At 42.1% G+C, this 14733-nt stretch overlaps 1 protein-coding gene across 8 annotated transcripts in view; it reads right to left on the bottom strand.

Moving 5' to 3' along the window:
- The window catches only part of LOC144695998 (phosphatase and actin regulator 4-like), an 89451-nt gene that overhangs the window by 6361 nt on the left and 68357 nt on the right, over positions 1-14733 (bottom strand). For all 8 annotated transcript variants that reach the window (XM_078567154.1, XM_078567155.1, XM_078567159.1 and 5 more), the window contains 6 exons: positions 11659-11867; positions 10829-10985; positions 9448-9503; positions 8515-8576; positions 8010-8147; positions 6271-6347 (listed from right to left, as the gene is read on the bottom strand). In XM_078567154.1, the coding sequence (XP_078423280.1) occupies positions 6271-6347; positions 8010-8147; positions 8515-8576; positions 9448-9503; positions 10829-10985; positions 11659-11867 (699 nt within the window). The remainder of the gene's footprint in view (positions 1-6270; positions 6348-8009; positions 8148-8514; positions 8577-9447; positions 9504-10828; positions 10986-11658; positions 11868-14733) is intronic.

Below are 14733 nucleotides of genomic sequence, written 5' to 3'. Positions count from 1 at the left end.
GTACTGTGTAGAGAGTTTTGTGCACAGCTCCTTAGAAAGGATATATTAGCCTTGGAAGGAGCGCAGCGCAGATTCGTCAGAATGTTACCAGAGCTCCAGGGGTAACATTATGAGGAGAGATTACATAAACTAGGCTGATATATGAAAGGTTGAGGAGTGACTTGATTGAGGTTTTTAAAATATTAAACGTATTTAACTATTAAAAGGAACTTTAGGTTTGAAAGGAGCTTTTTCCACTGACTGAGAAATCAAGGACAAAGCGACACGATCTTAAAATCAGAGACAGGTCATTCAGGAGAAAAGTTACGAAACACTCCTTCACCCAAAAGGTTGTAGAAGTCTGGAACTCTCTCCAACAAAGAGCACTAGATACTCAATCAATTAGTAATTTTAAATCTGAGATTGACAGACTTTTGCTAGACAAGGGCATAAAAGGCCATGGGGCCAAGTCCTGTTAATATGACAGTCCTCACTGAGGCTCACACTCAATTAGGCAAGGGGGCAGCTACCGTGGAACTGATACCACAGCAGGTGCCAACATTCCCAGTGGAGTATGAATAATACATTAAAATGGTCTAACTGTAAAGAATGAAAAAGAAACAGTTTATAAAAAAATGCAGGTTTCAGATCTAGGGTTCATTGCCTTAAATGGCTGACCTTAGAAATTCCTTCACTGAGAAGGTTGTCAATCTTTGGAATTCTCCATGGCAGAGGGCTATGGAATCATCAGGCAATTAACATGTTCAAAACTGAGAGTTTTTTTGTTAGGCAAGGGCTTTTTTTTATTCATTCAGGGGATGTGGGCACTGGATAGGCCAGCATTTATTGCCCATCCATAAATGCCCTTGAGAAGATGGTGGTGAACCATCTTCTTGAACCGCTGTAGTCCATCTGGTGTAGGTATACCCATAGTGCTGTTAGGAAGGGAGTTCCAGGATTTTGACTCAGCAACAATGAAGGAACAGCAATATTGTTCCAAATCAGGATGGTGTGTGGATTGGAGGAGAACTTGCCAGGTGATGGTGTTCCCCTGTGCCTGCTGCTCTTGTTCTTCTAGGTGGCAGAGGTTGCGGGTTTGAAAGGTGCTGTCAAAGGCACCATGGTGAGTTGTTGCAATGCATCCTAGTAGATGGTACACACTGCTGCCATTGTGTGTCAGTGGTGAAGGGAGTGAATGCTAAAAGTGGCGGATGGGGTGCTGATCAAGCAGGCTGCTTTGTCCAGGATGGTGTCAAGCTTCAAGTGTTGTTGGAACTGCACTTATCTAGGCAAGTGCAGAGTATTCCATCACATTCCTGACTTGCGCCTTGTAGATGGCTGACAGGTTTTGGGGAGTCAGGAGGAGAGTCACTCACTGCAGAGTTCCCAGCCTCTGCTCTTGTAGCCAAAGTATTTATATGGCTGGTCAATGGTAACCCCCAGTATGTTGATAGTGGGGAATTCAGCGATGGTAATGCCATCAAGGGAAGATAGTTAGATTCTCTCTTGTTGGACATGGCCATTGCCTGACACTTGTGGGGCCTTGGATGGTAAGAAAGGATGAGGTAAAAGGGCAGGTGTTGCATCGTCCAGTTCCAAAGAGGAATCATATTGGACTCAAAATGTTAACTTGCCACTTATCAACCCAAGTCTGTCTATTGTCCAGGTTTTGCAGCTTAAGGACACAGACTGCTTCAGTATCTGAGTTGCCGCAAATGGTGAATATTGTGCAAATCATCAGTGAACATGCCCATTTCTGACCTTATGATGGAGGAAAGGTCATTGATGAAGCAGCTGAAGATGGTTTGGCCTAGGACACTACCATGAGGAACTCATGCAGTGCTGTCCTGGGACTGAGATAACTGATCTCCAACAACCACAACCATCTTCCTTTGTGCCAAGTGTGCCTCCACTAGTGAAGAGTTTCCACCGCACACCCCCAACCCGATTCCCACAGTGCCACGTTTAGCATGGTGGTAGTGCCACACAACACAATGGAGGGTATCCTCAATGAGAAGACGGGACTTTGTCTTTACAAGGACTGTGCGGTGGTCACTCCTACCCAATACTGCCATGGACAGATGCATCTGCAACAAGCAGATTGGTGAGGATGAGGTCAAGTAGGTTTTCCCTCTTGTTGATTCCCTCACCATCTTCTCCAGACCCAGTATAGCAGCCATGTCCTTTGGGACTTGGCCAGTTCGGTTAGTAGTAGTGCTACCAAGCTACTCTTGGTGATGGAAATTGAAGTCCCCCACTCACTCTGTGCCCTTGCTACCTTCTGTACTTCTTCCAATTAGTGCTCAACACAGAGGAGTACTGATTCATCAGCTGAGGGATGGGGGGTGGGTATGTGGTAATCAGCAGGAGACTTCCTTGCCCACGTTTGACCTGATGCCATGAGACTTCATGGGGTCCTGAGTCAATGTTGAGCAGACCCAGAACAATTCCCTCCTGGCAGTATACCACGGTGCTGCCATCTCCGGTGGGTCTGTCTTGCTGGTGGGGCAGGACATACCCAGCAATGGTGATGGTGTCTGGGTTATGGAGCAAATGAGGGTAGAAGAAATTAAGACCAGCCATGATCTAACTGATCTATAGAATAGGCTCAAGGGGCTGAATGGTCTACTACTATTCCTATGGCCCTCCCCACAGCAGCCTTCCATGCATAGTGGAATGGCAGCAGAACTCAATAGTTAATGCTGAGGAGTGGAAAAAATAACTTCCTGGCTCAGGGGCAAATTGTAGCACTTATGGTGTCACCTTATCGGAGATTAGACCATAAGACCACAAGACATAGGAGCAGAAATTAGGCCATTCGGCCCATAAAGTCTGCTCCGCCATTCAATCATGGCTGATAAGTTTCTCAACCCCATTCTCCCGCCTTCTCCCCGTAACCTTTGATTCCCTTACCAATCAAGAACCTATCTATCTTGGTTTTAAATACACTCAATGACCTGGCCTCCACAGCCTTCTGTGGCAATGAATTCCATAGATTCACCACTCTCTGGCTAAAGAAGTTTCTCCTCATCTCTGTTCTAAAAGGTGTTCCCTTTACTCTAAGGCTGTGCCCTCGGGTCCTAGTCTCTCCTACTAATGGAAACATCTTCCCCACGTCCACTCTATCCAGGCCTTTCAGTATTCTGTAAGTTTCAATCAGATCCCCCCTCATCCTTCTAAACTCAATCGAGTATAGACCCAGAGTCCTCAAACGTTCCTCATATGTTAAGTCTTTCATTCCTGGGATCGTTCTCGTGAACCTCCTCTGGATCCTCTCCAGGGCCAGCACATCCTTTCTGAGATACGGGGCCCAAAATTGCTCACAATATTCTAAATGTGGTCTGACCAGAGCCTTATAAAGCCTCAGCAGCACATCCATGCTTTTATATTCTAGTCCTCTCGAAATAAATGCCAACATTGCATTTGCCTTCCTAACTACCGATTCAACCTGCAAGTTAACCTTAAGAGAATCCTGGACTAGGACTCCCAAGTCCCTTTGCACTCCAGATTTCTGAATTCTCTCCCCATTTAGAAAATAGTCTATGCCTCTATTCTTCCCACCAAAGTGCATGACCTCACACTTCCCCACGTTGTATTCCATCTGCCACTTCTTTGCCCATTCTCCTGACCTGTCTAAATCCTTCTGCAGCCTCCCCATCTCCTCAATACTACCTGTCCTTCCACCTATCTTTGTATCATCTGCAAACTTAGCCAGAATGCCCTCAGTTCCTTCATCTAGATCATTAATGTATAAAGTGAAAAGTTGTGGAACTGCACTAGTCACCGGCCGCCATCCTGAGAAGGACCCCCTTATCCCCACTCTCTGCCTCCTGCCAGACAGCCAATCTTCTATACATGCTAGTACCTTGACTCTAACACCATGGGCTCTTATCTTACTGAGCGGCCTCCTGTGTGGCACTTTGTCAAAGGCCTTCTGGAAGTCCAAGTAGATAACATCCATTGGCTCTCCTTTGTCTAACCTGCTCGTTACCTCCTCGAAGAATTCTAACAGATTTGTCAGGCATGACCTCCCCTTGATGAAACCATGCTGACTTTGCCCTATTTTACCATGTACTTTCAAGTATTCTGAAATCTCATCCTTAATAATGGACTCTAAAATCTTACCAATGACCGAGGTCAGGCTAATCGGCCTGTAATTTCCCGTCTTTTGCCTCACTCCCTTCTTAAACAGGGGGGTTACATTAGCGATTTTCCAGTTCTCTGGGACCCTCCCTGACTCCAGTGATTCCTGAAAAATCACCACTAATGCCTCCACTATCTCTTCAGCTATCTCCTTCAGAACTCTGGGGTATAATCTATCTGGTCCAGGTGATTTATCCACCTTCAGACCTTTCAGTTTTCCGAGCACCTTCTCCTAGGTAATGGCCACCATACTCACTTCTGCCCCCCGACTCTCTTGAACTTTGGGGATGTTACTCGTGTCTTCCACCGTGAAGACTGACGCAAAGTACCTATTCAGTTCCTCCGCCATTTCTTTGTTCCCCACTACTATTTCTCCAGCGTCATTTTCCAGCGGCCCAATGTCCACTTTTGCCTCTCTCTTACCCTTTATATATATAACAAAACTCTTGCAATCTTCTTTTATATTACTGGCTAGTTTACCCTCATATTTAATCTTCTCCCTCCTTATTTCTTTTTTAGTTGTCCTCTGTTGGTCTTTGTAGGCTTCCCAATCCCCTGGCTTTCCACTGCTCTTCGCCGCATTGTATGCTTTCTCTTTAGCTTTTATGCTGTCCCTGACTTCCCTTGTCAGCCATGGTTGCCTCGTCCCCCCTTTAGTATGCTTCTTCTTCCTAGGGATGAATTTTTGCTGTGTCTCCCAAATTACTCCCAGAAACTTCTGCCATTGCTGTTCCACTGTCTTTCCTGCTAGGCTCATCTCCCAGTCAATTCTGGCCAGCTCCTCCCTCATGCCTCTGTAGTTGCCTTTGTTCAACTGTAATACCGTTACACCTGATTCCAACTTTTTCCTCTCAAATTGCAGGGTAAATTCTATCATATTATGGTCACTTCCTCCTAAGGGTTCCTTCACCTTAAGCTCCCTTATCAAATCTGCCTCATTACACATTACCAAATCTAGAATTGCCTGTTCCCTAGTGGGCTCCACCACAAGCTGCTCCAAAAAGCCATCTCGTAGACATTCCACAAATTCCTTTTCTTGGGATCCACTACCAACCTGGTTTTCCCAGTCTACCTGCATATTGAAATCCCCCATGATCACTGTAACCTTGCCTTTCTTACACGCCTTTTCTATCTCCTGGTGTATCTTGTGCCCCACATCCTGACTACTGTTCGGAGGCCTGTACATAACTCCCATTATGGTTTTTTTACCTTTGCGGTTCCTCAACTCTACCTACACAGATTCTACATCATCTGACTCTACGTCATTTCTTGCTATCGATTTAATTTAATTTCTTACTGACAAAGCAACCCCACCCACTCTGCCAACCAGCCTATTTTTCTAGCTCCCAGTCCTGATCCCCTTGCAGCCATGTCTCCGTGATGCCCACCACATCATACCTGCCAATTTAAATCTGCGCCACAAGCTCATTTACCTTATTTCGTATACTGCGTGCATTCAGATACAACACCTTCAGTCCTGTATTTCCTGTCCCCCTTCTCATTGTCATCCCTTTATCTGATGTGCTTGAAGTTAGATTCCTAGCCCTTTCCAAACACTCTGCCCTATTTTGTGTTCTGGAGACTTTAATAGCCTCTCCTGGGCTCTCCTTTCTTTTTTCATAATTTCCCTGAAGTTGAATCCACAACCCCCCCACTAACCTGCTGCTTTGTTTCCCATTAGTCATACTTCTTGAAGTTTTACCCTTCCCTTCCCCCCCACTTTCTAGTTTAAAGTCCTGTTGACCACCCTATTTACCCTTTTCGCTAGAACATTGGTCCCAGATCGGTTCAGGTGGAGACCGTCCCAACGAGATCCCTCCTGTTCCAATACTGATGCCAGCGCCTCACGAAATGGAAACCCTCTTTCCCGCACCACTCCTTTAGCCACGTGTTTACTTCCCTTATTCTCGCGTCCCTATGCCAATTTGTACGTGCCTCGGGTAGTCATCCGATGAAAGACGAATGTTTCTTGATCTTTAAGGCTTAGTAGCACATGGAGCATTGCAATCACTATTCAACAACACCTTGCCATCCACCCTGAGGCACTAGGATATCAACTTTACAAAGCTAATGGATGCACAAAGCCAACCATTGCTACTATAAAGTAATAACAGAGTTCATTTTGAGAGTTAAAATACTAGATTTTACCTTGTATACATTCTGCTTTCTTCATGCACCTCCATCTCTGTACTTTTGAATTCATTTAGCTCTTTTCGTATTGCTGCCTGTAAGGGTACAGCAGAGAAGGGTTTTGAAATAAATATTTGCATTATGAATCACTGGATCAAAAAAGGTGGCACCACAATTGTTCACTTCAACAATTCAGTCAGTCAGTACTGCATTGGCATCTGCATGCACTCTAGCAAAGGTCTCCCGCTAATATGCGGAGCTGATACTGCAAGGATAGATTACCTATTGTGTCGGGTCTTCCTTAAGTCTAAGTGATCTGCATCCTTCATGTACAGTAAGTGTTTGACTAGCTTGATGAAATGATGGGGCAATTTCTTGACCCAAAAGAAAATGGGAAGTCAACTGATAAAAAGATTTCATGTTTCCAAAGGATGACCGTCAGAATAGAGGTCTTTAAAATTATGAAAGGATTTGAGGGGGTCGACTTACAGAAGATACTTGTACTTGCGGGAAGACCAAAACTAGGAGCCTTAAATACAAGATATTTGCTAATAAATCCAATAGGGAATTTCAGAGAAACTTCTTTACCCAGAGTGGTTAGAATGTGGGATTAGCAATCACAAGGAGTAGTTGAGGCAATTAACATAAATGTTTTTAAGGGAAGGCAAGGGAGAAAGGAATAAATGGTTCGATGAAAAGGGTTGGGAGGAAGCAGCCCACTTCATTGAGAGCATAAACCAATTGGGCCGAATCCTGTGTTTCCCTAAACTCTATGTAACTTTATTCATTACAACACCCTCAAACTCCATTTGAGAAACCTTCTGGCTCAAGGGTTACCTTTATTTAGAAGTGCTTGGTATATTGGTACCATGAGTTACAAGAAAAGTAATTCACTTTAGTACCACTTCTTACACAATGTCCTTAACTCATTATTTCAAGTAGTCCCTACCGACACTACCAGCAACAGAATTGAAATTATCAGTCCTTCAGTCTGGCGTAACAGCACAAAGAACTCTCACCGGATCAAAGTGAAGCTCAGAGAGACAAATGCATAATTGTACTGCTAGTTTTTTTTTTCAATTTCAACAGATAACCCCGTTAGGAATAGTAAGGTGGCCGTGACTCAGGGAACTTTGAGTGTTGCGAACAAAAATCGCGAATGAAACGTTAAGAGAAGGCATGATGCCAACATGTGTACAAAAGGCATTAATAATTCAGTATGAGCAGACGGAGTGCAAAAAAAGCTTGAAGTGATAAGGAAGTGCCGACTCTCCAAAGCCAGCCTGACCTCTCAAACATGTGAAATGTCTGGAGAGCAATAAAAAGATTATGTCAGTGTTCACATACACAAGAAGGGAAAGTTAACTATTGGCAAACTAAGTACCAAACTGCATAAAAAATAGAGCACACTGAGGAACTGTAGGAACTCTAAATAGTCTTGATGAAACATGCAAGGGCATAGTTTATGAATCCCTGATGTGTTTGATATTTGTGAGCACAAAGGTGGCTATTTCTTTAGTGTATACGTTGGGTTTCTATAAATTTGATAAAGAATATTGATCAGATGAATCCATCTTGAGTCTATGAGTTGCAGTAGAAGGAGAAGGTTTGTCTTAGTAACATCCATTACACTTCACACAAATCCAAGTGACAGTAGTTAATATCAATCCTAGTTAATGTGTTACTGGAGGAAAATAGTCGATTATAAGGAGGCAAGATCACAACCAACTCATAGCCAGAGAAAAAGCCTTCCCCACCTTGTCTGCTGGTGTTAATTTAGTCCATGGTTTATCTGCACGTCGATCATAGTCATGGGCATCCGTTACTTCAACATACTCGTGGAAGCGCAGGATTTTTCTAGCTTGAAGCTCTGCCACTGTGGGTCTTTGACTGAGCTAAAGTAATCAGAGATCACAGTTACAAAACAATTTATACTTGCCTTGAAGGCCCATAGTAATTTGAAAAATGTTTTTCTATCATGCAACATTTGCCAATGTAATTTTCTCCAAAATTGTTCTACTGAGTACTAGAGTGAAACTGATACAAACATTCTTAGAAATGCACAAGGAAGGAATGGGATGAGGAAAGCCAGCCCTGCACAAAATTCAATGGAAGGTAACAGTACCTCTCTAAATGCTGCTCTGTCAATTTAAACTCAACTCAAATTAGAATAACAAGGGCTAGACACAGCCTGGAGGGTCAGAACACAGACTCCCAAAACAGACTTTCATATAACAAATTACAAACTGTCTATTTCAATACCTTTCTGGTAAGTCGTCTCTTGATTTCTCGTTTTTCTGCCGCATGTTGTTCCTCATCTTTATCTGTAGAGGTAAAAACGTACGGTTATTTTTGTCAGTATAATACGTGAGCTGGTGAGGTTAGTAGTCAACATTTTTGTTTCAGTACATTGATTGACAGCACGATACAATCCAAGGAAACACTGTTGTCTATGTGCAGGGCCTAAAGTCCTTCTCCTGAACCCGTGTGGAATTATCTTCAATATTAAAATAGGGGGTTTCAAGAAAGAATATTAATGCAAACATACATACAAAACACTGCTCAGAGGGCACAGCCTGAATAAACGAACTGTAACTAGCCGTTCCAAATCAAAACTTGTAACTTGATTTTAGCTTTTATACCGAAGTAATGAAAACGCAATACTGGTTAAAAAAATACAGGAAGTTATCCTACAACAAGTAACAACTTGCTTTTATAAAGCATTACTTACATGCAGGAAGAATCTCAAGCGCGCTTTGCAATAAGGAAAAGAGGGATATGGTGGACATCATGCATGGGGGAAGATGAGGCGCTAGATTAGGGAAGCAAAAGTACAATCAAAAGGTGATGATTTTTGGAATGAGAGATGGTAAGGAAGATGAAACTGGGTACTATGTGCCACAGGGCAAGAGAATGGTGTCTGAATCTGGCTAAGACAAACACCCCATAATATATTTTGTGGTTGGCTTTACAAAAAATATTGGTGTTTAACGTTCAACAATTATGCAAATATCTGAGTCTGTAGTTTCATAAATGCGGTCTACATGCCACCCCTCAATGTGTCTCCAACAGCAGTCCGCTTCAATATGAGCATGTCAAGAATGCAAAATAACCAGTGATAGGTAAAATCACGTCAATTTCCTTCTCACTACAATGTGAACTAAATTAGCATCTGAGGATAAAAGGCATACTAACTTTTAAGGATATTCCTTTGCTCCAGCTCTTCCGCAGTTGGCCTTTGACTCAGACGTCTGATAAAATGAAGAGGATAAATTATTTCAGGTGACAATGCTGTCTGAAGCAAGTTTCAGTTTCTAAGAAGTAGCTTCTTCCCAACACTTGAACATGATTTAGGATGTGGTGCTGTCAAACTAAGTAGCGTATATGCTGAATTTGTCCCTTTAATGAAACTTGTGCCACTGTGTTCAGTTGTAGTATCAGGACATGTCATTGTATCCTGCACTGAAGTTAGCTAATTCAGCACAAACTGGGAACCAAACCCAAGGTTGACTAGTGTGTATGGCTATGGTACACACTGGTCCTTGCATGGCATCTGGAATTTACTGACCTATGTATATCACTCTTACCTACCATGCACTTATCTTTCTGGATGCAATGTGTAGGAGAAATAGCAATATTTGAGGGAGTGGAGTCGTGACATGCCCTGAATGGCACTGAAGCGTTGGAAAACATTCTCCAGGCACCTAATGTACAACCAGTGTAGGGGTATTGTTGAGATGGCAACCAGCTGATAGCAGTGAAGCAGAACACTGTAGCATGCATTGGTCACAAAGCACCTACCCAAATGGCGTAGCTGTTAAAAAGATTTGGAGGCACAACCAAAACTCACCAAACACCAAATGACAGTAAACACAGGAGCGCATGCATTGATTGGCACTCTCTGGGATCAGTCTCAAGGGTCATCTTCAACCCACATCATCAAAAAGAGTTGCATTGATAGAACATCTTTCATGGCCTCAGGATTGCATTGCCTGTAAAGTGTTTTCGGAAATACTTTTGACGTGCAGTCACAATTGTAGTATAAGGAAACACAACAGCTAATTTGCGTTCAGTGAGCTCTCACAAGAGTCAGACAATCGGTTTTTTTTAAAGTGACGTTGGTTGAGGGATAAATACAGGTTAAGACATAAATATAGGTAAAGTGCTAAGGATGGCCCTGCTTTTCTTCAAATAGTGCCATGGAATCTTATATTTCTACTCAAGAGAGCAAACAGGAACTTGGTCTAATGTCTCATCCAAAAGATGCCACATCTGATAGGGTAGTGGTGCCTCAGTACTACACTGAAGTGTCAGCCTAAATATTTTGTGCCCAAGTCTCTGATATAGGACTTGAACCCACAGCCATTTGACTTGGAGGCAAGAGTGCTAGCAACCAAACCATGGTTGATACACGATTAGGCAGTGAATTTTGATTACTACCATAAAGTCCTGTGTCTACTATACCAGTGTATATGCAACATATATTAACAAGCAAATAACAACTTTAAGTTAAAGATTCAAAGCAATGTTGTCTGTAGGATTGAGAAATCTACTATCCATTTTCAGGATGCCCTACCTGATGAGCGCTGTTCCAATCTGCTGTCGAATCTCCAGTCTTTCCTGATCAGACTGACGAGGTAGGATGTTCTTCTCTATAAGTTCCTGCTTTGTAGGTCTGTTGCGTAGTTTAAGGGCCAAAGTATCTTTTCGCTTTACCTTATTGGCCAATGAACCTACGTAAGATTTTGGAAAAGATTTTACAGAACAGGAAATAAAATACTTTAATAAAAGCAAGATACTGCAGATGCTGGAAATCTGAAACAAAAACAGAAAATGCTGGAAGATCTCAGCAGGTCTAACAGCATCTGTGGAGAGAAAAACAGAGTTACAGTTTTGAGTCCGTATGACTCCTCTTCATAGCTCTGAAGAGTCATACGGACTCAAAACATTAACTCTGTTTTTCTTTCCACAGATGCTGTTAGGCCTGCTGAGTTTTCCAGCATTTTCTGTTTTTTTTTTAATGAAATACTTTACTTTTTCTTCCAAATGACAAAAGCACTTTGTAGCTACACACTGCACCTCATTTTTAATCTTTGTGGAAAGGGGTGAATTTAATTCCAATCAAATGACAGAAAGTACATTGTAAATGTACTGAGAGCTAATATCTGCACTGGGATAATTAATAAAATACTGTAGGTTACAGAAGGAGGGACCATGAAAAACTGACCTCTAGAACTAGTGCTCATAAAAGACAAGATTGCTGCAATCTGATTTGGACATATGCAACTGTGACTTTCAATCCTTCTTAATGGACAATAGATTAACGGATGAGCTGCAAACAGCATCATCCTCAAGGCAATATTACTTAAATGCACATATTTTAAGTTAATGAATGTAAACACATACTGGGTTGATCATCTTCCTCATCCTCATCGTAGTCATCCTTGTATAGGACTGGACCATCGTCATCTGAGTCGCTCACATCTTCATCCTGTCTCACGAGTTCTGGAATGATGACAACTGATGAAACTAGTGCTGGGTAATCTTGTTTTTCAGGCCTCTGCTCTTCTTCCTCCTCCTCCTCCTCATCCTCCGTGTTCTCATCATCAGAGGGGCTGGGTAATAAGGTAATATGAAAAGGGGTTACTTATTTAATGAAAGTATCAGCAAAGCCTATCTGCAGGAAACATTACGCTCTGCACGATATCAAAATGCACAGACAACTGAAAATTATTAAACAAAAGCAAAACCTGAGCATTTCCAGCATTTTGTTTTTATTCCGAGAATATTGAGAATGGTTAACTGTGAACTGCGAGTGACTTCAGGGAGCCAAGGATAGATTAGTAGATTTGGCGGAGAGGATCAGATGACAATTAATGCAGAGAAATATAAGGAATCCATTTTGAGATGAAGAATATTGTGCAGACTACACTAAATGGTGAAAAGTTAGAAAGAAAAGAATTATGAGGAATTTTAATAGGCTGGATATGATGGGAAGGGGCTATTAATGGAGGAGGGTCAATAACTAGAGAACTCAGATTTAAGATAATTCACAAAAGAATCTGAGGCATGCTAAGAATTTTTTGATGCAATGAATTATGATGACCTGGAATGCATTGCCTGAAAGGGTAACGGAAACAGATTCAATAGCAACTTTAAAATAGGAATTGGCTAATAGTTGAAAAAGCAGAAATATGCAGGGCTATGGGGAAAGAGGTGAGTGGGATTCATTGGATAGCTCTTTCAAAGGTACGATGGGCCAAGTGCCCTCGTTCTATGATGTATTATTCTAAGAGCAGCAAGACCAATAAGTTTAAAGAGCAAGGACAAATTGATAACACTGTTAGGTTTTATAAACAGAAGATACAGAGCACATAAGTGGGATGTTAAATTTATACAAATTGTTGGTTAGGCTGCAGTTAGAATGTTGTGTTCAGTTCTGTTCACCCAACTTTAGGATGGAGTAAGCGGAGATTCATCAAGGTGGTAGCATGGGAGAGAACAGACAAGAGAAACTTTGACTATCGTCAATAAAACAGAGAACGTTAAGATGAGATCTGATGGGAGGTGCTCAAAATTGTGCATTTTGATAACATAATTGGGGTAAAGCCACTTCCAGTGATCAAAGAACTGGTAACTGAAGGACATAACTTTAAAATTGGCTACCTTAGAATGGAGGGAGAGTTAGGAGGCTTTAAAAAAAATACAGCAGGCTGTTAGGGAATTCCCTGCCCAGAACAATGAAGGGAGCAGATACCATAATACTATTTGACATTTTTTTTTAAGGGAAGGCGACTAAGTGGGTAGTCTGTCAGAGATCTGCTGCAGGTGGAATGAGCTGACTGGATCCCTTCTCTGCTGTCTAGACTCTGTTAAAGATTGTACTATGAAAATGCTCCCAATACAAGGTGCAAACTTTGTTTCGCTCTCTACAGATACTGCCTGACCTGCTAAGTATTTCCAGCATTTTCTGTTTCTATTTCTAGTTCATGCTTAGTCGGGTGTACAGATTTTAGTCAGGGCAGTGCTACAGAATGTGCAAATGGTCCTAGGGGCTCTGGGCTTGAACTTAAAATCAATTGATAATTGGAATTTAATTCAATTGGAATATAAATCTAGTCTCAGTAATGGTGGCCATGAAATTATCATTGACTGTCATAAAAACCTAATAACCTTTAGAAAGGGAAGTGTGTCACTATTACTCTGTCAGGTCTACATGTGACTTCAGATCCACAGGAACGTGGTTGGCTCTGTCAAAGATGGTAGCATGGTGGTAATGTCACTGGACAAGTAATCCAGAGGCCCAGGCTAATGCTCTGGCAATAGCTAATGGCCAATGGCACAGGCTGGCTCTGGAGACACAGGTATATAACCTGTTAAGGCTTACACACATAAGGATAACCAGCATGATGCACAGAACCACACCGTAGCATGAGTTAGTGCCTTCAGGTAGAGGGAAGAGAAGAGGAAACAGAGAAACCCAAAAACAACCATTTTTCATGCTGCGTGAGCTGGTCTTAGCAGGTGCAGTGGCAGGTGATGTAAAGCAGGCACTGGACAACCCCAAACCTAGGGAGGAGACAATCAGCCAAGGCTCTCATTTCCAAATGCCATTCAGCACTCACTGTACAAACATTTAGTATCAGGTGAAGAGAGAATCTGGCAAGGCTGAGGTCTCGCACCACCTGGGTCAAAAAACCTTCTAAGTCTGAGCATCGAGGCTGGAATATAAATATGCCATTTGAATGGGGGGCTCGAGGGTGAATGACAATCAGGCATTGACACCCTAGCAAGGAGACAATGCATTCTGGGGTGGGAGAAAAGGAACTGAGAAAATTTTGCAAGAAAATCACAAAAAACATGCATTAGGAATAAAAACAGGAAGGAATAGAAATGCACAGGGTCTAACATGCAAAGATAGGTTTGCATGCCAGTGGGAATCAGAATTCTGTTTTTTCTAAAAAGGACTTCCACGCAAGTTGGTCAAAAATTAGGAGAATGTTAAATATATCTTAAGGAATTCTGATACACCCCCCCCACTGTGGATTCTCCTTAAAATGTTAACCTATCTTTTGTGTTAATGATGCTCATAGAACTTAAGCACAAACACAGATATTCCTTCTGCTAATCATTATTAGTATATGCACAATTATATCCACAAGATGCACATCTTTTTTACCTATGAGGACTTTTAAACTTCTATAACACTGAACATTTCACCTCTGCCGTAGGGTATTTTCTCTCACTCCAACTAAGGTCCAGCCATGCACTTGTGACATCACATTCAACTTAATCTCGTTTTCCACAGTTTGCCACATTCTGATAAACTCAGGTCAGATTACAAAACTCACCCAACCCCAATATAAAAATGATTATCTGGGTTAATTAGAACAAATTAACAAAGGTTATAGGTACACCAGCACTCACTGAAATTTGGAATACAAGTGCATTGAAAGGTAATTACATAGAATGTACAGCACA

This window comes from Cetorhinus maximus, chromosome 21, assembly GCF_964194155.1.
Source record: "Cetorhinus maximus chromosome 21, sCetMax3.hap1.1, whole genome shotgun sequence".
In the NCBI taxonomy this organism is placed as follows: Eukaryota; Metazoa; Chordata; class Chondrichthyes; order Lamniformes; family Cetorhinidae; genus Cetorhinus; species Cetorhinus maximus.
Note: the sequence above shows the minus strand (reverse complement) of the source record. Positions and strands in the feature narration are given on the sequence as shown.